The sequence below is a fragment of the Plectropomus leopardus genome, chromosome 4 (genome assembly GCF_008729295.1).
Source record: "Plectropomus leopardus isolate mb chromosome 4, YSFRI_Pleo_2.0, whole genome shotgun sequence".
NCBI lineage: Eukaryota > Metazoa > Chordata > Actinopteri > Perciformes > Serranidae > Plectropomus > Plectropomus leopardus.
The window spans coordinates 21,532,071-21,560,046 of record NC_056466.1 but is presented as its reverse complement, the minus strand read 5'-3'; the positions used below and the strand labels follow the sequence as shown (position 1 = coordinate 21,560,046).

Genomic DNA, 27,976 nt, shown 5'->3' with positions numbered 1-27,976 from the left:
ACAAAATGTTCAGTAATTATCAGTGAGGGAAAATAATAGAAATGTGCGATCTTTTATTCATTATAAATGATTTAAAAAAACACACACAAGAATGCTTAATTCAACTGCATGATCTTTATTATTTTTTGCAAATACTTGCAATTTATCACTCAATCTGATCCACGTCCACATCAACAGTCTTGCTGCTGTCGACCACCTTTCCATCCACAACTGTCTCCACCACTGTGATGACCTTTGTGACCACTGAGGAAAAGAAAAGATACAATACTCATTAGCAGATGGCATCACATTTCTTAAATCCAGTTAAAACTCAAGTTGCACTTTATTGATTAAATGTGAATTATATTATGGGAAAAATGCATTACCTTGTTTTGAGCTGGTAATGGAGAGAAAAAGAAGACAGAAAACATCAGTCCACAACATCTAAATTGCCATTAAATGTTTTCAACTGAAGTTGACATGTTTTATATATTTATTTATATATATATATCCCCCCCATACAATCCATTTCCCCCTTTTTCACCAAGTCTCACCTGTCATCCTCCCCATCCAGCAGCCTCCTGTACTCTGCGATCTCCCTCTCCAGCCGGGTCTTGAGGTCCAGCAGCATGTCGTACTCCTGTTTGTTGCTGGCGATGTTTGCGTGGAGCTGAGACAACTGAGCCTCCAGACTTGTGACCATGTTCTGGAGACTTGCTAACTGTGCAGCATACCTTGCCTGAGTCTCTGCCAGGGTGCCCTCCAACGATGCTTTCTGTTGTCGTTGAAGGAGGAAATTGTATGGTGAGTCAGCAGTAATTAATCACATTATGAGATGTTACTTGTTGCCAGCAAGGAGTTGCTGCAAGGCTTTTGTAGTTTGGCGTGTTTTACTAATATCACGTGGTTCTGCATCTAAAGGTAATATCATCTGCCTACCAGCATCTTAAAAACTAATAAAGTCACATTTTATGTTTTATGTTTAGTGCCAGCATTAAAGTGACACCTTGCAGACTCCTGGAAGTTGCTAACTGCTAAGCTAATCAGCTGCAGGCTGTAGATTTAAAATCAATGGACAGCTACTACCACACAGGTGGTGGTAGCTTTTACGCTGGCTGTAAAAATTCAAGATCTAACATGATTTTTTTTATTAGCTTTGAAGATTCTGGTAAGTCGATTTTGTTACATTTAGACTGATATAGATACTGTATATTGGCTAGCTAACTCTTGACAAAAAATAAGCATTTTTAGACCATCGACAGAGTGGTTATTATATGTAGTAGCATCCCGGTGTCACATCAAACTGATGTGAACATATGTTGACATACCATGCTCAAATTGGACTGCAGGTCGATCTGAAGCCTCTGGAGGGTGCTCTTCAGGTCCTTAATCTCTGAGCGGGATGACATCAGTGTCTCTGTGTGTGTGATCACTTCCTGTTCCACTACTGCCATCTGCAGCGATCAGACAAACAAACAACTCTTTTACTCCACAATTATAGTAGATTACTGATATTCCATTCAGAAAATTAAGCTCAATTTAACTCTTAAGGGTTCGCAGAGGTGGCTGTGTTCTGAATAACTATAACTTGTCACCTTGTTCTGGTACCAGGACTCAAGATCCTTGCGGTTCTTGCCGATGACACCCTCATAGTGGTCCCTGATATCTGACATAGCCTGGTTCAGGTCTGTAGAGGGAGTAGCATCCACGGCCACGTTGACCTGTCCCCCCATCTGGCTCCTCAGCAGAGCCAACTCCTGCAGGGGTCAAATGACAACACCTCAATCAGTCTGTGCAATAACCTCAAATAATTCACTATTTTTTAATTATTACAATAGCACCTGATGGATTTGGACCTTTGATCTATGTGTGTGTGCGTGTGTGCGTGTGTGTGTGTGTGTGTGTGTGTGTGTGTGTGTGTGTAACAGTAGCAGTGAGCTAATGGAGGGAAAGAAGAATACAAGGAAGTTTGCAGAAGGAAAAGGGGCCGGGTTGGGACAAAGGAAGAAGACGACAGACCTGTTTGTAAAAATACTAACCCAACATGGAATTTCCTCAGTGGTATCAGAGGTGATGCAGAGGTCATATGTACAAACTCTGACCAGCTTAGGCCTCTATAGATGGCTATAATAAATGGTGACAGCTTTGTCTTACAGCGAATAGCTGTTTGTGTTTGTCTCTAAGCTGCTGAAAAGATGGATAATGATGAGTTAAATCAATCACCAGTTTACTAAATCACTCTCAGGTTCTGTGCATACAGAGAGGGTGTTGGCCTGTGTGCAGGAATGTATTAGGGGTATTGTACACGAATCAGTTTTGCTGCTTGAAAGCCTGACGTCCACAAACCTTGGATTGGTTAAAATGTTTGCACGACTACTCCCACATCTATACACTCTCACCTCTTCGTGATTCCTCTTGAGCATGATGAGCTCGTCCTTCAGGTTCTCATATTGAGTCTCCAGGTCCATTCTGGCCAGATTCATCTCATCCAGCACCTTCTTCAGCCCAGCGATGTCAGCCTCCACGGTCATCCTCATGGCCAGCTCGTTCTCATACCTAAAGAAGAGGGTGGCAAACAGGTCAGAGAGGTTTCAGTGGCTCGTTTAGATTTGGAGTTGTCTGTGAGACATGAGTTCATGCTGTGATGTGCACATGAAAGTTCATTTATTTGGCATCATAGAGAGGGGCAGGGGAATACACTCACTTCATTTTGAAATCATCAGCAGCCAGTTTTGCATTGTCAATGTCCAGAATTGTCTTGGCATTAAGCCTTGAGGCAATGCGAATCTGAAAAACAAAATCAGGGAAAAAAGTACCATCAAGCTTATGTTTCATACAGTTTTGTTTACAAGTATCTCCAATATAGCAGTTTTTAGACAGATATGATTACCAATGTCTCGAGATTTAAAAAACAAAAAAAAAAACCCCAGCCCCTGATGTACTAATTCATCAAATGGTTGATATTCAATTTTTACGCTTTTTGGAAAAGGATTTCTTAAAAATGTGGCTCTTTTAGTGCTGTACACAACACAAAACTTTATTATTAACATGCACATTAACACATAATCATATACAATTATTTTTTAAGATTGACTGAAAAAATACACATACAGCATGTGCATAATTGATGTACTCTGAAATACTGGCTAATGATACAACATTTTATATATTTCAGTTGGACTTTGCTGTAAACCTACACTGCATCCTTTTGTAAGCGTTACTGTGACACTGAACCCTGTCGACAGGATGTGACGCACAACTGAATCGCACCGTAGTCCTTTCTGTTTGTGTGATGTGCTTTCTGATAGACACATCACACTATTTCCACACTATGCTAGAGATGGCCCTCCTGGCTCTCTAACTACAATGTCAACCGTCATATCCCCACATATTGTACATACCTACATCTCCCAACACACTCGCAGTTAAAGATGAGAAGAGGAGGATAACAGAAAATACACACACACATATTTGTGTCCATTCTCTTACCTTGTCCTTCAGGTCATCGATGATGGCGAAGTAGCTGGTGTAGTCGTGGCAGATGACTGTCCTGGTCTGGTACCAGTCTCTGATCTGTTTGTCCAGACGGTCATTCTCCTTCTCCAGGGTGCGCACCTTCTCCAGGTAGGAGGCCAGGCGGTCGTTTAGGTTCTGCATGGTGGCCTTCTCATTGGCACTGACGTGAAGGTCCAGGCCATCGGCCAGGTTGAAGCCTCCGGAGGATGGTGCAAAGCTCTGCTGGGTTGAGGAGATGCGGGTGCCACGGCCGCCAGCTCCACCGTAGACACTCATGGTCCTCTGGCCGTAGGATCTGGTGCTGAGAGACATGCTGGGAGGTCTGGATCAGGATCAGGAAGGATCACTGGAGATGATCTGCAGTTGAAAGCATCACCGTGGTCTCCTTGGTTATATAGCTGTCAAAAGCTGCAAAGTGGGAAGGGCCTGGGGGGGGGTAGTTGAAAGGGAAGAATGTGGCTAACCCCCCACTCCTCTATGCAATCTCTTCATCAGCATGGGTGCGGTGACTGGTGGGCAGGTGTTCATCCGCCTTGTTTCAGGTCGAACTCGTGATTCCACATTTTACAGTTTCTCTATGAAAGGGCATTCCTCGAATACTGCTCGCTTCACTTATTCTGGAGTCTTGAACCACTAGAAGTTTGTAATTACAGAGTTTCTTGTTTTGAAGGCAGGTTTAGAAGCCTAGGTCATATATATTCTTAAATAATGTGTTCCTATAGAAGAAACTGCAATGTGTAACTATCTTGTAAAATATTTACTCACTGAAGTGACAGAAATGGCACATACCAGCGACAATGTCACCTCAGTGAAACTTGGGGCCAAATGTTGAGGGCAAGGCAGTTAAAGTTAAGGCAAAGTTATTTTTGTCATGTACGCATCTAGGCAAGATGTTCAAGATTGTGATAATTAAGATTTAGATAATATAACTGCAATAATGAAAGAATTTAGATTTTTATTACAGTTTAATAAAGTGTTATAGGTGCCCAGCCAACTTATTCTTGCAAGAAGATACTTAAATTACCCACATGGACGAGTGAAAAGAGAGTAAGAGGGCACCATAATGCAGTGATAGTCAACTTATTGCCCCAGTGCCTAATCTGGCCCATGATAGGGGTGCTGGATGGCCGCTGACCATTTTATAATAAGTAATGAACATAAATTGGTTTTGTACTTTTAATGTCATTAAGGTGCCAAAGAGGATAAAAACATTAAAACAGAGCTTATTTGAAAAAAAAAAAAATAGTGGCAGGGGAGGATCCCCTGACATCCAACAGAGGTCCAGGCTAAACCCCAAATGTCCTCAATCCTAGAAACATCCATTACGTATACCTGACCTGTGCAGGACTGCTCCTGGCATATTGTCTTTTTGCAAAAGTGGCTCAATGACAAAGCAAGTTGAGTGCAAGTTGAGTGTCCCTGCTGTACTGCATCAATGTGTCAGAACATTTCAGTCATAAACTTAAATTAATCACACACTGCTTTCATGCCATGATGGTTCGCCTTGAACAAAAACTGAGCAAAGTCAAACATGTATGTAAACATGCTCTGTCATCTACATTCATCAACTGAAACACGAAAAGCTGAACACAAACATCATGTTAGAATGAACATATTTTTTTCCAACATCATCCAAATTACACAGGTGACACCTTATGTCCTCTGGGGATCTTCATTGTAAATGTGCTTAATAGCACAATAATGTGTAACAGTATAATAGTGAGCATCTGTTGCCCTGCATAGAATTTTTGTGGCGTGTTTGGGGATTATTTCCTCTCGTGCATGCACAGAACGTACATCTAGTTTACCGTTGGCTGTAGTCTTTGCTGTGTTCAAATGTAATTTTTAGGCTGAGACACAGGTGATGTAAGGTGACATAACAGTCAGCCTTCAATGCCACTGATTATTTAATGTCTATTTGGTGTGTCTAGGCCCTGTGATTAAGGCAACTTATTTTACATTACATATAAAGTAAACCAAACCTTGAAAATATCCCTGAAATACCACCCCATAAAGCCAGTTTTATAAAAAAAATATGACTTTGTATGATCTCTTACGCACATGCACCTCATGCAAGCATTCTGGAAAATCTGTTTATGTGCTGCTTCCTTATATGTGCTTAGCAGTCAAGAACATCATTTGTTTTTCACTTATTTTGATACTACAAAAACATAAATGCCTTAAGTGACGATAACGCTTGTATTATACATACTAATTGCTTTAAATGGTCTGTGAAGCTTGATTTCTTTTAATATGGCATGCATGCAGATAATTAATTATTATTTATTCTTCACCAAAAATATGTACCTATTATCCAGTGGTGAAAAGTCTCTAAGTACATCCACTAAAGTACAGTAATTAAGTACAACTTTGCAGTATTTGTATTTTACTAGGGTAATTCCATTTTATGCTACTTTATACCCCTACTTCTTAAAATTTTACAGGCAAATATTGTACTTTTTACTTTCAATACATTTATTTGATAAGATACTAATTAGGATACTTTTCAGATTTAGACTAAAAATATAAATATAAATGATCTACTAAATTATGATGTATTATAATCAGTAAAGTTACAGTATATGAAATTGTTTAAATAAGCCCCACCTTTAATAGCAGCAACATTAAAGTGATGTACACAATAATGGATACAAATATTCTCTAGTCATGTAAAATGGGTCATTCTGGACATTAGTACTCATACTTATGGTACTCAAGTATATTTCAATGCTAATACTGTTGTACTTTTACTTAAATGACATTCTGAATATCAGACTTTTCCTTGTAAAGAGTATTTTTACTCTATAGTTCTACTACTTAATTAAAAGATCTAAGCAGTTCTTCTACTTCTGCAGTTATCTGACTTTCGGACTGAGGAGGAGACATTCATGTGAATAAATACAAAGGAAAAGTGGTCCTCTTTGTTTGTTTCCTCTCTGAAAATTGTAGGGCAAGCCGGACGAGTTACTGATAAACTAAACTTGTTTTGCTTGTGAAACTGCACTCCCCATCGTCACAGGCCATCATTAAACCTATCACAAGAGATGGAAACAACCTAAAAACGACCTGGAATAATCACGAACAACTACTTAATGTCTAACTTAGCAAAAATGTGCCAGAGTGTTTTATTGCTTTAATTATCATTGCAGCCTGCACATAACAGAAGCACACCGTCATGCCAGTAAAAAATAATCACCTTCCTGTTGTCTCAGTCATACACAGAGCCAGGCTGAACCCACGGTTTACCTCTGCTGTCATTTCACAACCCTTCACTCCGCAGTCACACTGATAAGCAGGGTGAGGCCTGAGAAAGGGATGACTGATGGTTTGATTACATCTGAAGAATTTCAATCAACCTATTCTTCAAATATCATATGATGTGGAAAAATAGTGTTATAGGGAAACTGGCAGACATTTTACTCCACTTACAGATGTCAAGTAGTAAAATGATCATGATGTGAGGGATGATGCCTGTTTGAAATTCTTTACACTGTGTTTTATCTTAAAATTAAGCATTAAAATACTGAGATGTGATTGGAAAAAAGGTGAATCAGGGAGCAAAGACAAAATACAGAATTTATGTCATTGTTTCGCGAAACTATTTTGGTTGGCTGAAACGTCAGTCATAACGTGGTTACGATAACGACTAGGCTTACAATAAGCCTGCACAATTTCTTCTGTCTCAGGGATCAAATTTAAGTCTCAACTGTGTATTTTATTTGTTCTCAGACTTGTCAGACTTCTGAGAAGCCCACAAGCACAGCAGAAGAACTGCTGATTCTTTTGCTCCTTATGTCACCAAAGGGGCGGTTATTTCGATTTATTTCTGATGAGACAAAGAAAAGACTATTGTGATTTAAAAAAATTTCCTCTGCAATGATTGGACTTGTATTTGGCCAACTGCCAATACCACCATGAAAGTATCTGAGGACTTTTATCTTGATTCACTTGTAGAATGTGAATCATAGACAGAACAATGCTTCCTGTAAAGTAAGTGGTGGCAGTTTGTAGATTTAAAAGCAATGGTTGCAATCTACCATGAAATGGAAAAAAAACCTGCAACTATGCACCATTGAACGAAGAAAGTGAGTGAAAGGCAACACGCACAATCCTTGTCTCCTTTGTTGTGAAGCAGAACTAATCACCTAAGGATCAAATTTTAAAGGAAAAAAGAAAGTATGTAAACAAAAAAACATTCGGTCACATGGATCTTTCTCAAGACATATTTAAACATCACAAAGTGACACAGTGCTTAAGTACAGCCAGTAACTGCATGAAAGTCCACAACTGTGTAGGACATGTCCCCGTGATCACACAGAAACCAATAAGTCAAGGAGATGCCATGGACTTTTCCATCATAAACTACTGCCAAAAAGGCACAAATTGATGCTTTAAAAAAATCAACAAAATACAGGAAATGAAATGCTTAAATCTCAAAACTGGGCAAGACCCACATCACTCAATGGTTCCACCCAAAGGATGACGAAACATGACAAAACAACTACATCCTTGATGATGGTAACAAAGATGGTGTCACATAAAACTCACTTTTTTCCCCTTTCTATTATTTATTTATTTATTTTTTTCATTGATTCTTAATCTAACCAGATTTGTCCCACTGAGATCAAAAATCTCTTCACAAGGGAGTCCTGGCAGAGAATAGCAGCATCCAAGAGTTTCAACAAGAAATAAAATTTACGTAAAAGCACATAGATTTAGGTGACATAGAATTACTACATAAAACAGAAGCACACAGCCTGTAATCAATAGATTTCACCGTGGTTTTAAACTGATTAAAGGTCACCATGTGTTGAAGCTTAAGATCAATCTACAGCTTGTTCCATGCTGTAGGTGTAGGGTTTTTCCACAGCATTTAGTTGTTAATATAAAACCAGATTTTGTCCCTGCAGGTGAAACATGAGTGTAATTAATCAAGGATGGATCTGTTCCACTAAATGTCCCAGTAAGACAGCATGCGTAATACCAGAGATTAGTGTTTTTAGTTACACCTCCGATTTTCCTGCTTCAACATGTCAAACTGTCTGCACACTTACTCAGGTCAACACAAGTACAACATCACCCGAGGCGAAATCTGGTTTTATATTAACACCTATTGAATAAACTTAATCAAAGCAATGTGTTTGTATTGTAGGATCTATGCATCATTTTAATTCTTTTGACTTCTAATGAGGCTTACAGCTTTAACTTTTTTCCCAGAGCTCTGCAGGCCTAACCACCTTTCAATCCTTCAGTAAACCTGATGGCCCGAAAAACAACTTTCTCGATTTCACCTTAATCCTTTCAACATCTTTACTTCATAACAGAAAAGGGCTTTTGTTTTCTCAAACACTTCAGACAAAAATGTGTCCCCACCTGCTTCCTTGGTGCCACACCAATGCTGGTGGTGCGTTTGCATTGATAAGAGGTATTTGAGGTGTTGTAACACTCTTTTATGTGCTCAGGGCTTGTGCAAACAATGTTTTATATGTGGCAACATTTTTCTGCTGACTACTCAGAAAAGTAACCGTACTTGGGAAAAAGCGTACAACTGAATCATTGAAACTCAGAGTTTCAGTTGAGATGACAACTGTTATAAATGTCTAAGACAGAAACACAAAGTGACACATCATCAGTTCAGGGACATGAGGCTGTAACACTTAGTGTAAAGGGACATGAAGCGTCTACAATAAATGTTGCTTTTAACAATGAACTACAGTGGATACAATTAGGAGTTTTCTACACTAATAAACAGGAAATATACTTCAACATCTTTTACAAATACATGTAAATGAATAATATGTGAAAAATAAACAACTGACCACATAAGTATTCACTTTCTATGCAAGACAGGGGCTAGCTGCATTCCACATCACATACTTTTCTTTCTACTTTTAGTAGGTACTGCGGCTGCCCTAACAAAGACTGTATTATTGCATGGGGGGGGGGGGGGGGGGGGGCGTGGGCATGCACACAGTTGGGACATATTTCTTCCTCATAGCACTGCACCCCAAACTTTGACCCTCTCTAACTCATACATCGGTTACTTTGGAGATTAAAAAAAAAAAAAAAAAAAAAACGCCATTTGCCAAGTTTTCCAGAGATGTGGTTAACACGGAGAGCTCTGCTATTGTTACTTTGCAATGTGTGTAGTTCTAACTTTTAAGTAATAACTGCACGCATTGTAGACTAACATATCATATATTCATTACAATGAAATTGTATGCATTCCTGTTTTTTTTCATAATTACGTCCTTTTGTTGTTGGTATTCTTTTTGATTATTTTGTTCAATTAAAAATATGAATAATCCCATTAATACTATTCGACTGGTCACCAGCCCACTTGAATACACTGTTATCTGTCTTGCAGCCTCTGTCAGCTGTAAACAAACTGTCAACAAGCTGTCAACAAGCTGTCATTTGTTTGCAGCTCAGTTGGTGTGACTAATCTTCCGCTGCGCAAAGGATTGTGGGTCAGAATAGCCAGAAAAAGAATGCTACTTTGCATACTGCAAAATGTGACTGAATGTAGTACTTGGTATTTGGGGCATACTGTATTTGACATACTACTGTTTTGGGACATACTAAATCTTGTGTAGTTTTAAGGAGGAAAAAATTGTAAATTATTTTTTTTAGGCCATATTGCCCAGCCCTAGACAGTGAAAAACATGAAGAGCATGGACCCTCTGTGGGATTTAGGCTGTTTACTCAGTGTCCAGTGATGCATTGGTCCAACGTACAATAAGTTTTTTTTTGTGGTGAAAATAATTGATTGCATATAATGAATGATAAATCCAAGTGTAATTATGAATGGTATCAGTTCTTATTTAAAAGAGACATCCCTGCAGATCACGATGAAAGCAGTCCATTGAAAAAAAATCCAGAAATTTAGTTCTATTCTAAAATGTCCATAAGTGTGCAGCTGCTGTATTTGTCTCACAACCTGGATTCATCCTTGGGTTGTTAAAATACATTCAGTGTTAAGAGATGCAGATGAGCTAAAGAAAAAAATGGCTCAAGATATAAAATTTAAGAAAAGTTACACTTGGACCAATCCTGAAGCAACAACTCACCACCTCCCATAAGCTCTCCACACCCGCTTCCTTTAACTCTCACAGAACAGAGCAGTGGGCAGAGAGATCGAAGTGGACACAAAATGATGTGTTACCAAGATCGAGGACATGAACGAGGACATGGAAAAGAACTAGAAAAAATTACACTGAAGGAATCTAGACTGATTGAGTGAGCAGAAAAACATAGTCAGCCATTCAGACAGATCCTGCAGCTGATTACTGTCCTGTGGGTGTGCATGCATGCATATGCAGCTATGTGCACTGACTAGCCACATACTTGGTGTCTGTCTGTGTGTTAAACAGAGAAAAAAATGTGGGCCGGCCTTTCTGTGGGAGCATTCAGTTAAACATCCTGTAGCCTACTGACGTGTGAAAAAAAATCTTTCATTATTATTGCATTCATAAGTCTTTGTTATTATTAGACAAATCGTTCTTTATATAATTAAAAAAAAAATCTTAAATGTGCCTTGTGTTCTGGGACGTCAGCTGTTTCACATAAATACAAAACAACATTTTAACTACAAACGCTAAATATCACAACAGACATTAGGAAAAGTTGATTTAGGGCAACAAATTAGTTCAGTGTTTGACCCAGGTACACTGTACTTCTCAGAAGCCATACTTTGATTTAATAGGTTTACAGACTGAGGAATGAATGAGTTCCTCAGCCTGTTCAAAGGAGCCTGTGGGACTCTAAATCTTCTGTGTGAAGGCAAAAGCTGATTTTCTTCATTCTCCAAATGAGAGGTGAGAGGGATCAGATGTAACATTACCTGCCAGACAAAATACTCTTTTAATACAAGCAAGCTGAAAACTTGTCCCAAACATTTGAACCACAGTCTTTGAGCAGATATGCAAATAGTCTAGCTAATCTAGCTTTAATCTGAACAGTGAGACAACTGTGCCATGCACTGAAATAGTGTCATGATGTGAGCAGTGGCATCCTTAAAAAAATTGTCACAGGGGTGGCCAGACGGGGCTACTTAGACTCTTTGGTGTCACACCGAAATCAAAATCTATAACTGAATTTCAGGAATTTTACTTCACTATTGTAATATACAAGCTGCTATGTTAAGGAATCACAGACTGATATACTTTGGTTTCATAACGTTGCTATTAATGTGATGTGCAGAGACTAATGCGAGTACAGTTAACACAACAATCTTGTTTTTAATGTGTCATGTATCTGGCTGGTTGGCCTTTTCCTTAAAAAGACAAATATACAGCTTTAATTTGAAGAGGTACATTTGTTGTAAGGAACAAAGCATTTACTGTGTATAAGCCCTTTCGAATTTTTAGGGGACTCGAGGCTAATACTGTAAATACAAATTAAACTTTTGGTAGCCCACTTGAATAATAAAATCAAGTGCTTTTTCAGTCTAATATATATAGTATCTAATAAGATAAAGTTTTAGTCTGCTATTTTGCAGAAAAACAAATATGGATTAAGTGAAATTAACAGACTAAAACTTTATCTTATTAGATAAAACAAATTTTGAAAGAGGTTTTTCATCATTTGCAGCTGAAAAAACGGTAATAAATCACAATATATTGCACTATACTGTTATCGCAATAGTCAGCATATTGCAAATTGCATTTAAACTCTCAATTCGCACAACTTTCACAACTCTACTCAACTTGGTGTGGCATGGTGATTCATTGGTGACTCCTGCACAGCATACATGCCCCTTCTCAATGGCTAGCTGTTTTTGCAGTGGCTCTCTCACTAGATGGTGCACTTCAGCTGTGATTCTCACCTCCACAACTCAGAGGTCTGGTGTGGTATCACACAGGGTGTGGCTGTGTGATAATCTGTTGCACTCGACTGAGGGATATATCAACCCCCGAGGACCTTATTACATTGTCATTTTATCTCTTGCACCATACTATGACACATTCTTTAGCATATACGCCCTTTATTCCTGCGTACTTGATTTATCCTTTTAATTTCCAGCAAAAGCATCAGTATGCATCTGAAGCAGACGGAACAAGCTTCGCTCTAATATATCTTTATTGATAGAACTACTGGAGTAAGCCAAGGTAGGTCTATTGACACGACAGGCTTTTGTTTGCCTGAGCTTCAGTGGATAAATGAATGTCAATATGCTCAGCTGATTAATTCAATGCGCAATGTGCAAGTGAATGTTTAACTTTGTCTGCAGAAACACACACACACACACACACACACACAAACACAGAGATAAACATAATCTGACCTCTCAGCACATTTTAGTGTGAATGTTCAATAAATCAATCCAGAACCTTTGCCAGAAATGTTGCATGCTGGGATGTGATTGCACAGTGCATGCTGAATCGGTGAGCAGGATTTGATATGGCCTTTGGAGGGGTGTGGTGCATCAGGAGGAGGCTCCGATGACTCGGTTACAGGCTCACATCTGTGACTCACAGCTACGAACTTTGCACAGAGCTGCTTTCGCTGCTGTTTTTGCACATCTGTCTCTCTGTAAGCAAGACATTTCAAAAGATTCACCATAAATTATCTTGAAATTTAAATGGGTGGATATTGAGCAAGGATGACCTGATTAACTTTTTCACACAAGGGTGGAAGTGGCTTCTCACTAAGAGTCATATAACTTTCAGACTGACTCACAGAACACATCGAAGGGCAAACCCTCTATTACTGGCCCACGAGGTCAGTCCTGGTTAACTGCTGTGACTGTTACCCCAGAATGTGGTGCAACGGGCGGCTCGGAGGTCACTACTCAGACAGATTCAACAAAAAAATATACATCAAAAAAACTATTATTTCATTGTTTAACTTCTATTAGTTTAGTTAGTCTTAGGAGTTCTTTTAGTTAACATGATCACAACAAAATAATCCTCAGTCTTAGTTTAACTTGTTAGCGCTAAGCACGCTGACTTTTGCTAATTAGCACTTAACACTGAGTACAGGTGAGGCTGATAGTGAATCCAAGTTTCAGGTTATTTACTATAAAATGCAAAAAAAACCCAAAAAACACAGAAGCTGTAATTGTCAATGCAAATTGTGGGTCTCTCTCAATGATAAATAAATATGCATAAAAACGACACATAAAAAGTAAAAATTAAGTAAAAAAAAAAACACAATGAGAATCAAAGATGTGAAAATGCAAGTTAAAGGGACAGTTCACGCCAAAGTCAGAAATACATATTTTTCCTCTAAGCCGGAGCGCTATTCATCAATCTAGATTATTTTGGTGTGAGTTTCTGAGTACTGATGTCTGTCTTCTCTCAAATTTAATGAAACTTAATGGCATACAGCTTGTGGTGTTCAAAGTGCCAAAAAAATGGGAAAAAAAAAAATTTGAAAAAAAAAAACAAAAACCTCAACAGCAATGTCTCTTTCCAGAAACTACACCCACCAACCATATCATAAATTTGCAAGAGGCGCAAAATAAATATACATATTGCTTATGGTGTATTAATGATTAATGATCAGTTTGGCAGATATTTAGTCAGAAACAAATATTTTGGACATATCAGAAATTTTGACCTGATAATGGTGTTAGATGAAAAAAATGTTACTTCATCTAAATAACAAAACATGGGGCTACTTTTTCCTATTCCTATTATTTTAAAATACTGCTTGAATGTTCTTCTCTGTTTAGGGGAAAACAAACACATTGCAGTTATTATTTTTTTAAAGATTATTTTTTGGCATTTTCGCCTTTATTGGATAGGACAGATTAATAGCTTGAAAGGGGGACAGAGAGAGGGGACCAAATGCAGGTAAGGGCATCGAGCAGAAGTCGAACCCGACGATGCTGCAGCAAGGACACCGTCTTCATTCATGGGCCGCGGAGAACAAACCCGTTTACTCCTACGAACAGTGTCATTTGTCTACTCTGTGTTGTAATAACACGTAAGACATCATATTGTATTCAACACTGATAAGAAAAACTAAAAAAAAAAAAACTAACTGGTACTGAGGTAAAGATTAAACTGTTACCTTTAGATGGCAATGCAACATATGCAATCGACAAATGCACATTATCGGTGAGAGTCGGAGCTCTGCATGTGCAAGCAGCAGTGACAAACGTCAACGTGCTGAAACAAAAGAACAAAGGTGCACCTATGTGCCATCTAGACACAGCGTGTTAATATTTCATAAAGGAAGTGACTAGTTTGTGAACGACATGGGAAAATCAAGCAACGCTCATTCCCACTGCCTGACAAGAACTGACGGTGAGGACACTGCATCCGTCTGCGCTCAGGTGCAGGAATCCAGACCATCCAGACCTCAAGACAATAGAGAAGCTTCAAGAGTGACACACACACACACACACACACACACACACACTGTCATCCTGGTAGTTGCTATGGTGCCTGCAAACAAATAGTGGATTATTTTGATGCTGTTTTGAGACTATGGTTACTTTAGGGCGATATGCTAAAGGTAAAAAAAACAGAACAGCAGACTTCCCTTCGCGTCTCCTTAGGTCTAGACTCTCTTTGTTTTTGCATTCAATAGGTACCAGCCCTCTATTCTTTAAGGTGAAGCATGGAAACTCAAACAGAGCATGTTGGATGGATAAAGTATTTAACTGGTATTACTGTAGGTAATCTTCTTGTTATAGTTCATCTGAGTCGAATCTTGGGAGGATTATGAGACAATGAGACCTTGGGCACAGACATGCTGCATGCCCAAACATCTCCCCTACAAAGGACCCAGACACACAGACACACTTTTTGTTGTTGTTATGTGTGCGTCTCTTTGTAGTTGTTATGCATTCCTCTGTGGTTTTGGTCTCTTCATGGTAGTTTTGTGTCTCTTTGCAGTTTCTGTGGTTGTTTTGCCCCTTTTTGTAATTATTGTGAGTCTCTGTCGCTTTGCAGCTTTTCTGCATCACACTGTTTTTGTTTTGCGTCTCTTGGTGGTCATTTCTCTGTGGTCATTTTGAGTCTCTGAGAACATTTTTGATTTCTTTGCAGTTGCTTTACATTTCTTTGTAGTCATTTTGTGTCTGTTTATGATTTTTCCCTTTTTTGTATCTGTTGTTTTACATCTCAGCTGTTTTACATGTCTGTGTAGACATTCAGTGTCCTTCTGGGGACTTTTTGTAATATTTTTGTGTTAATTTGTGATCATTTTGAGTCTCTTTGTAGTTGCTTTGCATCTTCCTACAGACATCTTGTGTATGTTATTGTTTTGCCTCTTTTAAAACCTGCTGTGAGCCTCTGTGTCTCTTTGCTGGTGTTTTTCATCTCTTTATTGTCATTTTATGTTTTTTGTGGTCTGCATTTATCTAGGAGATTTTGCAGGTGAAGGCCAGGGGGAACCTGACACCGTCCAGTAGGCCTGTTAATTAATCCCTGGCTGAGGCTACTTCACAGTGCCACCGTGCTGCCAAGAATCAGTGATCAATCACTGGTGATTTACAACAGTGTTTCAGACACTTTGAAAATTGCTGCACACCTTGTTAGTTATAGCAGAGTGCACTGTATTTAACATATTGCAGCATTACATTACACATAGGAATTAACAAGCGGCACCATGAAAGGAAAAATCAATGTTAAATTGTTGGACAGCAGATTGCTTCATCTCCTTTACTAAAGGTTGAAGTCTCTTTATTGAATTATCTTATCTTCAGTTTTACTCAACATGGCTCAGCAAGCAGACATATTTTAAGGGGAGAGTGGGTAGAGTAGTATTTCTCCTGAGTCATACAGTTTATTACCCATTATGCATAAAAGAGCTCCCACAAAGGACAAGTGCAGACTTCAAGATTTAGATAAAGTTAAAAGTAAAGCTCTCAGAGAGTCATAGGATTTAACTGTCTAAATTAGTGATTACATATCAGATAATGTGTGTTTATTTAAAGCTTCAGTGTTACTGGAAGTCTTGCAGGCTCCTTTGTTTTGTATAATTAATGAGTATCACAGACGTTGCTCTCAGTCCTGCTGAGTTAGATACCAAAAAGTAGCCTAATCTGGGTTTGAAACTGTCATGAGAAGCTGTAAACACATAGTCATTACATGTCTTACTCATTGACCAGAGTAATTACAACCTAACTGAAATGGTTGTATTGATACTATAACTGAAATACATGGAAACAACACAGTGGAAGAGTTTCTTGTAAGATTGTAGAGGGGATTTCAGTCAACTGTGTGCATGAATCATGACGTTGGTTTCAGTGAAAACACCCATCTATGGTCTCCAGCCCATGAAGACATGAACTTCTTCACTCTGCTTTGACACACTGTTAATGTCAGGCAGTCGTTTGTCTTCGACCTTATGTACACAAAGCTACGTTTCACACGACAACCCAACCAGTAAGGTATTTGCCCATCCCTCCCCATTTCTCAGCACCTGTGCCAAGATTTGATTAAACTGAAATAAAGTCCCTGTGCAAAAATGTCCCCTAAATCTGTGACGAATTAATGTACATAGCGTGTTGTGGAAAATGAGCAGTAATCTCACATGGATGTTAACTTTAGATAAACATTGCTTTAGTGTCCAGAATCTTTGCCCCTTTTCTGCACCCATGAGACAACTGACAGGACCTCCTACAGTTTTGTGTATTTTCCCCCTCTGATCCCCTAGTGGGAGTTTTTTCTTGTTCTCAGAGGGGGTCTTAGTTTGGAGGAGTCATTTTTTTCAATCACTGTTTTCATAATGTGGGTGCTGACAGTCCCGCTGAGATTATGCATAACAGTGATTAAGGGCTACAGAAATGCACTTGACTTGTTTTTAACTCAAATCAAAGCAAGAGCAACTTCGGACCCACACGTTGAGCATATCAGTCTTACCCTCTTTATATTTTTAGACTATTTCAACTCCCTAAACCCACAAGAGGCTTCTACAAAAAATGATTTATTTCTTGTTATAAAACTTATTTCGCTTTAAAAAAAGACATTTGCTATATCAAACTATGTACAGAAGTCTAAAATAGTCAAGAATAATACAGAAAGGAATGTGTCTGGCATGAGATGCTGCAGTGCACTCATACTTGGAGTTGTATGAGTCACTTACAAGAATAGTTTAACTTTTTGGGAGATATACCAACGCTTTCTTGCTGAAGGTTAGATGATAAGATTAACACCACTCTCATGACTGTAGGCTAATATGAAGCTAGAGCCAGCAACCAGTTAGCTTAGCTTAGCGTAACTATGGGAAACAGTGTAGTGACTACTTTCTTCACATAATGAACAAACTAAGCTTGTCAAATAACCAATAAATTGTGAGTTAAACAAATATTTTCTGGTGTAGAAACCCTTAAATAGAAGTTGCTTTTATACTTCTTTTTTTACTGTGATATAATAAAATAATCTTCTCTGATTTTTAATGTGTGGGTCGATTTAGAAAAACAGTTCCAACATATTTGTTCACAGTGTCTAAAGAAATACCAGATAGTGTTTAGACCCCTGAAACAGAGACGGGTTTTGAAGTAAATTTTACACAGTGGCCAAACATGGAATTACATCTTCAGGGTTGGTTATGTGACACCATGGAGCACAAAAAGACTTTGTCCCATAGATTTTAATTGAGAAACAGATGCAAACCAATGGATACATTTTTTTAGCCTCATAATCCCAAGGAAATTATTTGTTCACTATTGAGATTTGAACAATGCGATCTGATGACAGTCTTAAAGGGCCACACAATTACGTCAAATTTATCCCCATCCAAGTTAGAGGACCGCTAAACCTAAAGTTAACTGCTCGGCCTGCACACCGTGTCAGTTTATACATGTTAAATGCATTGTGTCTTTTCAATGTTTTCACAGGATATGTACAGTTTCTACTTGCTCGATGCATACCGTCTTTTTCAAAATAAACAGGAAGCGAACACTGGGCTCCAGGGTGAAAGCATGGATCTATTATAAATTTGAATACAGCCTTGGGGGCAGGGCCTCATTCATTCCTACAAGAGCTGCTCAGTGGCGCATGAAGCAGAGGAAACTCTTTTTCCGTGTTTAAGAAAGTGTAAAATACCCGGATCTACTGGCCCATAGAGCATGCATAGAAGTGATTAACGACAGCCGAACGTGGCCAAGTGCGGTCGAGTGTATCCAAGCATTGACTCCAACTCGCTGGCTCGCTCACACAAGTTACCCGAGTGCTTGAAGCGAACAACGCTCTTTCACAAGCACACACACACACACACAAATATACATACAACTTATCAGGGAAACATAGCGTAACATAACATAAGACGTCCATATTACAGGCTTTACAGCCAACAGCGTATGGATGTGTTGTAAAATGGTAAAAACATGATGCTGTAATTCCATTTTTGGCCACTATGTAAATTTTGCTTCAGAGGGTGGCGCACTTCCTGGGGGCCTGAGTGAAAGTCCAGGGTTTGTTGGACCCATCCACCTCTCCTATCCGCCTCTCCTCCCACCCTCCCACCACAACAAAATGATGCTGTGGTTCAGCGAATCCTACCACCATGAAAGTTGTTGTCCAGCCACCATAGGAACTGAGGCCGCCCAACAGCCCACGCCTTTCTGTGTCAGTATCTGACGCCAAAATCATCGTGCAAGCAGCGGAATTCAACAAGTTGGGAATAGGCGTGGGCTGGACCGTCCCTTTGAAAGTTGCAGTGGTCCATCAGGAGTCATTCAAATGTAAAGATATTTTCACTCATCTAACTTTCAGAAAGACCTGGATATTATTATTTCACAAGTTTTTCTTTAAAATGTTCACTTTAAAGTTACTTGTGACCTAAATAACTGCATTACAGTCATCGGAGTGATTAACTGAAATCAGAAATGTATTCAGAGAGACGTCTGATTATCAGACATAACGACGGTAAAGGTTCAGAACGTGTTTCTGGTTTGCATAGAAAAGTTTAAAAGCTGAATTTTCTTTTTGGTTCACACTTTATATCTTATTCTAGATAGAATCCTCTAATTTGTTCACAAGTATCTGTGATCAAGATCCCATATTTTTAGGGAGATTATGTAATGCAGTTGAGTATACACCCAGTACATAAGAAGCATGATTCACTTCTCCCTCTGGCTGAGCGGTGACCCCCATGCGCCTCCCTCCCCTCCCCCCAGCTGACACCACATGTTATGCTACAAGGGCACAGAAATTAAACATAGCCCAATTCTGAGTTCAGGACACACACACACACACACACACACACACACACACACACACACACACACACACACAGAGAAACTACACAGAATCCCTTGAGGTGCTTTGTCTCATCCCTCTCACAGCCTGTGACCGAGGCCAAATCCAACAAAATGGACTGCGCAGACACACGCACACACACACACACACACAGGATACAGGACTGAGGGGGGATGTTGTGTGTGATATGGTGAACAATGGGGTCTGACGAAATCCCTTAACTGGTTTTGACTGAAATGGAGAAAACAACACTGTACTGTTGCTCAAGGCAACAAAATCTTACTTCAGCTGTCAATCAGTAACAACTTTATTAATTACAGACTCATTTTATCTGAAGGATCAAACTACAATGCAGATAAAGTTAGCATTTGATGAAATATCCCTTACTATAAATCGTAATTGTTTAGCATGATGCTACAAATAATCGTTTTGCAAAGAAGTGATTCATGAACACAGCTTGGTAGTATTTTTTGTTTTAAATACATAATGACTGTAAGATTGTCTGTGAAATGTTTAATTTGGACCAACTTGCCTGTAGCGCAACCTTATCATCATGGGTTGCACTGATGAAAGACATTATTTGCAAAGAGCTTATTATGAATGTTTACTCATGGTGGGACACTAAAACAATGACACGCCTTTTCTATTTGCATTATTAATGGGTGGTAAGATTAATACTAGACCTGCTGGTACTTACAAAAGCATACAGAACTCATACATGCAGGTGGAGACACACACATATATGTCTCCAGAACCTTAACACACACAGTAACACACGGTTACACACACACACACACACATTCCATAACAGTTTCCTCACAGGAGTGGAAAGAAACCAATCCCTAGTCCTTAAAGGAAAACAAATGGATGTTCTGCCAAGTCCATGGCTGAACTGTAAAGGAAAACTCCCTCCTACCATCTCCACCTCCCTCCTCACAGCCAGACCCGCCCCAGGTCCAGCACTATATCAAGAGCCTGCCTCCCTCTATCAAGCTCCACAGTCCTGCTACAGTCCTCAGCTGTACAACGGTCCTCTCTCCTCGTGTTCTCTCTTGACCAGCAGACAGTCAGCCATCATGTATAGCCAAAGCAGCATGATATCCGGTGGACCCATGCTCATCAGGCAGAGCCGCAGCTACACACAAAGTTCTGCTCCCCACAAGGCTCACAGTGTGACAGGAGTCAGCTTCCGAGGAGCCCCACGCATATCCTCCAGCTCCTTTCGCACCGTCTCCTCTGGGTATGGAGGCAGCATGGGGATGGGCGGTGGTGGGTTCGACCTGTCCAACGCCCTGGACCAGAGCTCCGTGCATCTGAACGAGAAGGCTACCATGCAGAACCTGAATGACCGTCTGGCCTCCTACCTGGAAAAGGTCCGCTCTCTGGAGGCGGCCAACTCCAAGCTGGAGATACAGATCAGAGAGTACTACGAGCAGAAGGGGCCTGCAGCAGAGAGGGACTACAGCAACTATTGGGCCATCATCAATGACCTGAAGGACAAGGTAAAGTGTGCGCCGGCCTCGGCAGGTTGAACATTAGACAAGTCAAATGTTTGCTGTACTGTTAATGATTATCAATGGAGGGTTTTAAAAGGGCAGAGACATAACCAGAGTCTGCATGATCTCGTGTGCTCCCGAATCGAATCCTTGGTGTTTTGATGGACAATTAATGAAGGTGTACAATTTGTAAAAGCTCAAAATGAACAAAAAAGTTGTTCAGTGTGTAGGGGAATACTGTGCATGGCAGTTATCACTCAGTGATGCTTCTGATGCAGCTGAGAGGTGCTGCATGTGAAGGAAGCAGATGTATTTGTGTGTTTTTCTGGCAACAGAGCAAAGAGTTCATGCAACTGCACAATCAAAGGATCAACTAAGACTTTTGCCCTCTGACCCACTCCCATTGTTCTTTTTCTCTAAAGATTGCAGCTGCCACCATCGGCAATGCCAACATCCTGCTCCAGATTGACAACTCCAAACTGGCTGCTGATGACTTCAAAACCAAGTGAGCGTGAATCTTCATACTTACTTTGACCCATCTCCATCATGTTAATGTCAAACATAAAGCCTCAAAGGCTACACCTGTCTCACATCTGTGTTCTCTACTCTCCAAACTACTTAGATTCGATCATGAGCTGATGATGCGCCAGTCGGTTGAGGCTGACATCGCCAACCTGCGCCGTTTGCTTGACCAGACCACCCTGACGAAGGCTGACCTGGAGATGCAGATCGAGGGCTTGCAGGATGAGCTGGCATACCTCAAAAAGAATCACGCAGAGGTGAGTGATGCTCGCTATAAGAACAGGAGAGTGCTTCATCACACATGTAGAACTGTTTGAAATAGATCTCAATTCTGACCCCCCCCCTTACGTTGTTCAGGAGCTGGCGGCACTGCGCTCTCAGCTGACCGGCACAGTCAATGTGGAGGTGGATGCTGCACCCCAGCAAGACCTCAACAAAGTCCTGGAGGACATCCGCGCGCAGTACGAGGCCATCACTGACAAACATCGTCGCGACCAGGAGGGCTGGTTTAATGAGAAGGTCAGAAAACTTTTCCATAAACAATCATATCCCACACAGCGCAGTTGACTGGGTTTACACCCTGAAAAGCCTAAGCTGTAATTAAGCATTATCTTCTGTGAAACTAAGATAAGCAATCAACAAGACTTCTGTATTTTTTTTTTGTTGTTGCTCCAGTCTGCAGCCCTGACCAAAGAGGTGGCAATCAGCACAGAGACAATCCAGACATCCAAAACAGAGATCGGTGACCTTCGACGCACACTGCAGGGCCTGGAGATTGAGCTACAGTCTCAGCTAAGCATGGTGAGGAAAAAAAAACACCCAAAACAACTGTTCACATCTCACTGATCTTGCCTTATATGAGCAAGATCCCTGGATCGCTGTCTTGTCAGGGGGGGAATGGAGAAACAGTGATAGAGTGTGAAAGAGCAGAAGGGAGGTAGACAGAGGGAGGCTTTATTGAAAGAAAGAAGGGAGGGAGAGAAAGATAAGAGTGATGGGTGCTGACGAGAAGGGAGGGAAGGGGTCCCGCTGGGGAAACATTTCACAGACATCTGCTCAAACTCTGGAAGACATAAAAGAGCTTGGAGAAAGCTGAAGGAATGTTGAACTGGATGACCCAAAAGTCATACCCCCATGGATTATCAGTGCCCATCTGGAGTAAATCATGTAACACTCCCTGCAAGAACAGTACTACTTCCATATAACAGTGGAGAAGCAGCTAAACGACACATTCAAAACCTAACACATACGCCTCTGCATTCATAAAGTAAGGGCAAAATGCTTTTGTGTCTGACAAATATAAATCCAAGGCGTTTGCAAGTATGAGCAAAAAGCTGCATGTGTCTACATTGTTGTATATTAAATCAGCTCCTTTTTCTTCCCACTCTCTAACAGAAAGGGGCTCTAGAGTCGACATTAGCAGAAACAGAGGCACGTTACAGTGCCATGCTCGCCGGCTTCCAGAACACAATCAACATGCTTGAGGCCGAACTAGCCAATGTACGCTCGAGCATCGAGCAGCAGGGTCAGGAATACAGGATGCTGCTGGACATCAAGACGAGGCTGGAGCAGGAGATCGCCACCTACAGAAGTCTGTTGGAAACAGAGGAGTCCAGGTAGATGCAATAACACAAGATCATAAGGCCATTTAGACCAAAATAAGTGCTCATTTAATAAGAAATGAAAGCCCACTCCGCTCACTGTTTTTATTTCTCTTCCGTTTCCCTCATTGTAGACCTGTTGGTACAGGTAAGTGATGTCTGTTTTATCACAACATTACATAACAGCAGTCTAGTCAGTGTAACACAAACTTGAAGCACTGCCATCATGATTTTTCCATCTTTTTTACAGGGGGCTCAAAAACCACAATCACAACCACCACTGTGCGCAGTTCCAGCTAGGAGGTCCAACTGGCAGGACAAGCTGTTCTCAGACATTCACACACACCCACACACACATACTCCAACTAATAAAAGCTGTTACACGAGATGACCGAAACTGTACTGAAAAAAGATATGTTGAAAGTGGAGCCCGTGTTAAAGTTTCAGTTTAGAAGAACTCCCTGTGTGCGTTTGTGTGTGACCTGTCTGAAAAATAAATCTGCTGGTGAATACAAGTTGTGTTGTTTCATGACTTCACAGGAAAAGTTTTCATCTTTTGCAATAACATGGCTTTGTTTATGCAGTGGCCATGGCAACCGTATGACATTCAGGGAGGTAGGATGTGGAGTTGCGGAAATCTGTTACGTAATGGGGCTGTTGTCAGGAAAGGGTGAACAATAGTTAACAGCTCCAGTGTGGAAAGCTTTAAAAGGCAGCTTGGAGGGAGCTGAGCTGAACTTGATGCTCTCAGTACTCAAACAAGACAACTTGAAGAAAAGTGCAAGTTATGTGACTAAATAAAGTGAATGCTCCTGGGCTTTGCTCTAAGAGGTTTTTTAAACAAGACACACCCAAATGGCTGACTAATCTTTGCCCTGGGAGCTTACAACACACATGACGTCTGTTCTGTCACCTAGTAACAAGAACACACATGGTTCAGGACAGAAATACTGAGTGGGAATGCAAACACTGACTAACTGAACAAAGAGGGCCATTGTGGAAACAGGTGCTATCAGTTAGTGCACTTTGGCCTCTTTTATCAACAATGATTGATGGCAGATGACCAATGAGCTGCTATGATATCGTGAAGGGCGCGGCTCCTCGGCTGATGTTGATTTAATGTATGTTTTGTGTAAAAGAGAGGCAGGAAATAGTTATATGTTAGTGTGGTGTGTGTTTGTGTGTGGGAGAGTCAGAGAGGGAGCGAAAAGTAGCATTTGAGCCTTTGCACTCTGTACAGGTCAGCAGTTACAGCCTCTAAAATTACAGTGTAATCCTGTGAAGAGTTCGTAATTCTCGTACGATGGTGTAATGTTGGTTTTGGAGAGGAGAGAGATTATAGAGAGGATCAAATTGCAAAATCCAACCCCCTCTGAGGAGCTTCACTCACCCATATTTGGGTCCATTTTGTTGCACATCAGCGTCTCCTCCACACTATTATAATGATAGCTGATGACAAAGCCCTTCCAGTTATGCTTGTAATTTGACATGAAAATTCAGAGTAGAGGTCATAACAAAGATGTCGCACCAACATCAGACCATTTTTCAGTGTTTAACGCAGCGGGCCTATCGAGAGCAAACTGTGCAAAGCAATAACTGAACATCTGTTTACGAGCAAGCTAATGCCAAACCTTATGAGTTCTTTGATGGTGTCACTTTCCAACATTTTAGATGTATTTGAATATTATGCATTTTTCTTTCTCTTTCTCGCGTCTTTTCCTGTTTAAAATGTGCCATGATGGCATTTATTTCAATTCTCTCTGGAGGAGATACAGAGCAATTGCTAAAGTTCCTCTAATGTTCACAGCAATCTTCAAAATGACGGTCCAAATCCCTATTAAAGACAGTTTGTACAGAAAGGCAATATTATATTTATCAAAAAATATAATCTAATAATATAAGTGCATCTGCTGTTGCTCCTGATTATATCATAATGAACAGATAAAAAGAAGATTCACAAAGGCCCTCTTGGTTCATTCAATGGAAGCGAAATGTTTCCAATTAAGACAGAAATTCTGTTCTGGTTTTTCCTGAATTAATGAGATTACCTCAAAATTCAGAGAAAACTAAAAAAAGGAAACTGTTTTCCTTTTAACGTTTCCCCATAACTCTGATATAATAGACTGATCTTGTTAATTCAGAAAAACGGGACAAACAGATTTTTTTTCCCTGAGTAATTGCATTACACTCACATATGACTCAGATGATTCAGGGTTTTCCATAATGAACTGCATGATGGTTTAACAAAATGTGAATATAAAAGAATGATTTGGCATTTTGTGAAACTGCTGCTAATGTACCTTTATGCCAAGAGTTAGATGATAAGATTGATTCCACTCTCATGTCTGTGCACTAAATGTGAAGCTAACACCAAGACGCATTAGCCAAGCTTAGCATTGCTCAACACTTCAAACACAAGAAAAGTGCTAGCCTGACTATGTCAAAAGGTGAAAAATTTCACGTTAACACCTATGTCATTGTGTAAAAATGACAATTTAGGAGTCCTGCACACAGCCCCCTATAAACTGACAGTAACCTACAGACCTACAATGGAGGAGTTGTTACATTTTAATGATCTCAGGCTATAGAGTCCTCTAGGGATGATGTTTATTAACAGGCTCGTGTGGAAGTAGGAGTCACCTCATGTATTAGTGAAATGTTATAACGTTATCCTGTACACAAAATATGGGCCTAGATGGTCTATACACTTGAACAGCACCTTTATAGTTTTCAGACCACACAAACCCCTTTAACACTACATGTCACATTTAACCATTCACACACTGGAAGCCGACGCTACCATACAAGACGCCACCTGCTACTCAGTTAGCAATTTGGGGTTCAGTATGCATACTACAACATGCGGAGTGGAGGAGTTGAGGACCAAGACACCCATCTTTCGGTTAGTAGACCTGCTCTACCTCCTGAACCACAGCTGCCCAGAACAACACCAGTTGCATGACTTCATATCACCACCACAATATGGCTAAAACCATGTTTAGCATGATGACGTTTGTAGTCTCATTTAGCCACTTGTTAGCAACTCCCTTTTTAATAAAAGCTTCATAATTAACGAGTTGAGTATTACTGATGCATTTCATGTCGCAGAACAAAACGTTAATGTCTCTTCAGCTTGTGTTAACCACAGACCTTTTTTCAGGCATCTGACCAAAAAACAACAAAAAAATCTATTGATTTCTAGATGAGAGAACCAGGAGTGCTAATACACCATATTCATTTACCAATGCATTTGCTCTAAAGATAATTACGTATGTTGAGTGGTGCAGGAGAATCGGCAGCTCATCATGGACTAATCTGAAGGAGTTTGTGGAGGATTTCAAGAGCGCCTTGACTTCACTGCCACCTATCTTCTTGATGGAAATTATTTTACGTCAGCATTAAGAATGAACTCTGCACCAACGCCTTGCCCTCACAACTGGAGTGGTAGCACGTAGAGGATTTGCTTTAATTTGCGGTGGACCCTCTGGGCATAATAATGAGCTGCCATGAACATAAGGAAATTTGGGTAAATGATGGGTTTAATAGATAAGGAGATCAGGGAAAGACAAGAGAAGAAAGCAAGACACCGATAATGAGTGGTAGTTAAGTTATAATTTACAACGTGAACTGGCAGACTGTCTGCACGTGGGTGCACAAAGGAATACGATATGGAAGCGGTGCCAAACTGCCAAACTGCCAACAGTCATTTCTGTAATTTCTTCCTGTCATGGCTGTCCGCCATCCAAGGCTAGCCTGAGGCTAACACAGAGCGAGATCAGAGAGGAAACGAAGACGCACTTGATGTCATGAAATACTTGACATATAAAAAGTTCAGTTCAGTTCAGTTTATGGGGAGTTCAGGATACTTTGGATTCTTTGTGTTTTCTGCAATTGAAGCAACAGGGACTTTCCCACAATGTCTATGATCTTTCCTCATCCTGCAACTAAATCCCTGGTTTTCAAGCTGTTTTTTTTTTTTTTTTTTTACTTTTTATCTCTAAATATGAAGCTACCAGCAGCAAGTTTGGCTTATAACCAGTATGGGTTACCCCTAAGTACATAAAAGGGATGTTACAAGTACATGTAAAGATTAGACCAGACTCGGAAAACTCTTGAAATGACAGGAGCAAAGAGGATGTAAGACCATAATGGACAGATACACAGGTCTCAAACATAGATGTTTGCACCTACTGAAATCTTAGCAAAGTGATAAACAGGTGGAGGTAAGGTAAGTCTGAAAGCTAAGTTAAAATTGCAATGTAGATGCATACAAAGATTCATTTAGAAAATAACAGCAAAAAAAAATCAACTGTGTGCCCTCAAAAAAACGTATGTCTTAAAGACCCAGGTATGTGGTTTAATGCAGGCATGGGCAGTATCATTGTATCACGCCTATACCAGGGTTTTTAGAAATCCTGAAGACAGCATTAAGATGCATGAAAGCAAAATAAGTGACAGTCTTCTTACTATACCAACATAACAAAACACACTGCTTATTGACAGCATTTAAATAGCGCTAATCTAACACTGAAGCTAGCGGACAACAGACGCTAACGTTTTTAGCACTTGTATATTGAGTTTAACATAGCGAAAATTAGCATAACGGCTAGCGGCTGATTCAACTCACCTGTGGGCAAATTCGTCAGCCTCGGTGCAAACGACAGGGGGTTTACGGTCTTTTTATAATCCGCACTGTGGTTTA

The 27,976-nt window shown here is 40.1% G+C and overlaps 2 protein-coding genes across 2 annotated transcripts; one reads left to right on the top strand and one right to left on the bottom strand.

The window, feature by feature from the left end:
* Positions 1-114: 114 nt before the first annotated feature.
* On the bottom strand, positions 115-27,976 carry krt98 (keratin 98). The gene is made up of 9 exons (XM_042484646.1): positions 27,902-27,976; positions 3,469-3,852; positions 2,684-2,766; positions 2,379-2,535; positions 1,575-1,736; positions 1,308-1,433; positions 534-754; positions 366-376; positions 115-243 (listed from the first exon to the last, which is right to left on the bottom strand). Exons 2-9 carry the CDS (start codon positions 3,805-3,807, stop codon positions 146-148), a joined length of 1,197 nt encoding a protein of 398 aa, XP_042340580.1. The 5' UTR covers positions 3,808-3,852; positions 27,902-27,976; the 3' UTR covers positions 115-145.
* krt94 (keratin 94) lies at positions 20,504-23,789 on the top strand. Its single transcript, XM_042484643.1, has 8 exons — positions 20,504-21,157; positions 21,574-21,656; positions 21,774-21,930; positions 22,031-22,192; positions 22,349-22,474; positions 23,069-23,289; positions 23,409-23,422; positions 23,525-23,789. The coding sequence occupies exons 1-8, from the start codon at positions 20,519-20,521 to the stop codon at positions 23,572-23,574; spliced, it is 1,452 nt and encodes a 483-aa protein (XP_042340577.1). The 5' UTR covers positions 20,504-20,518; the 3' UTR covers positions 23,575-23,789.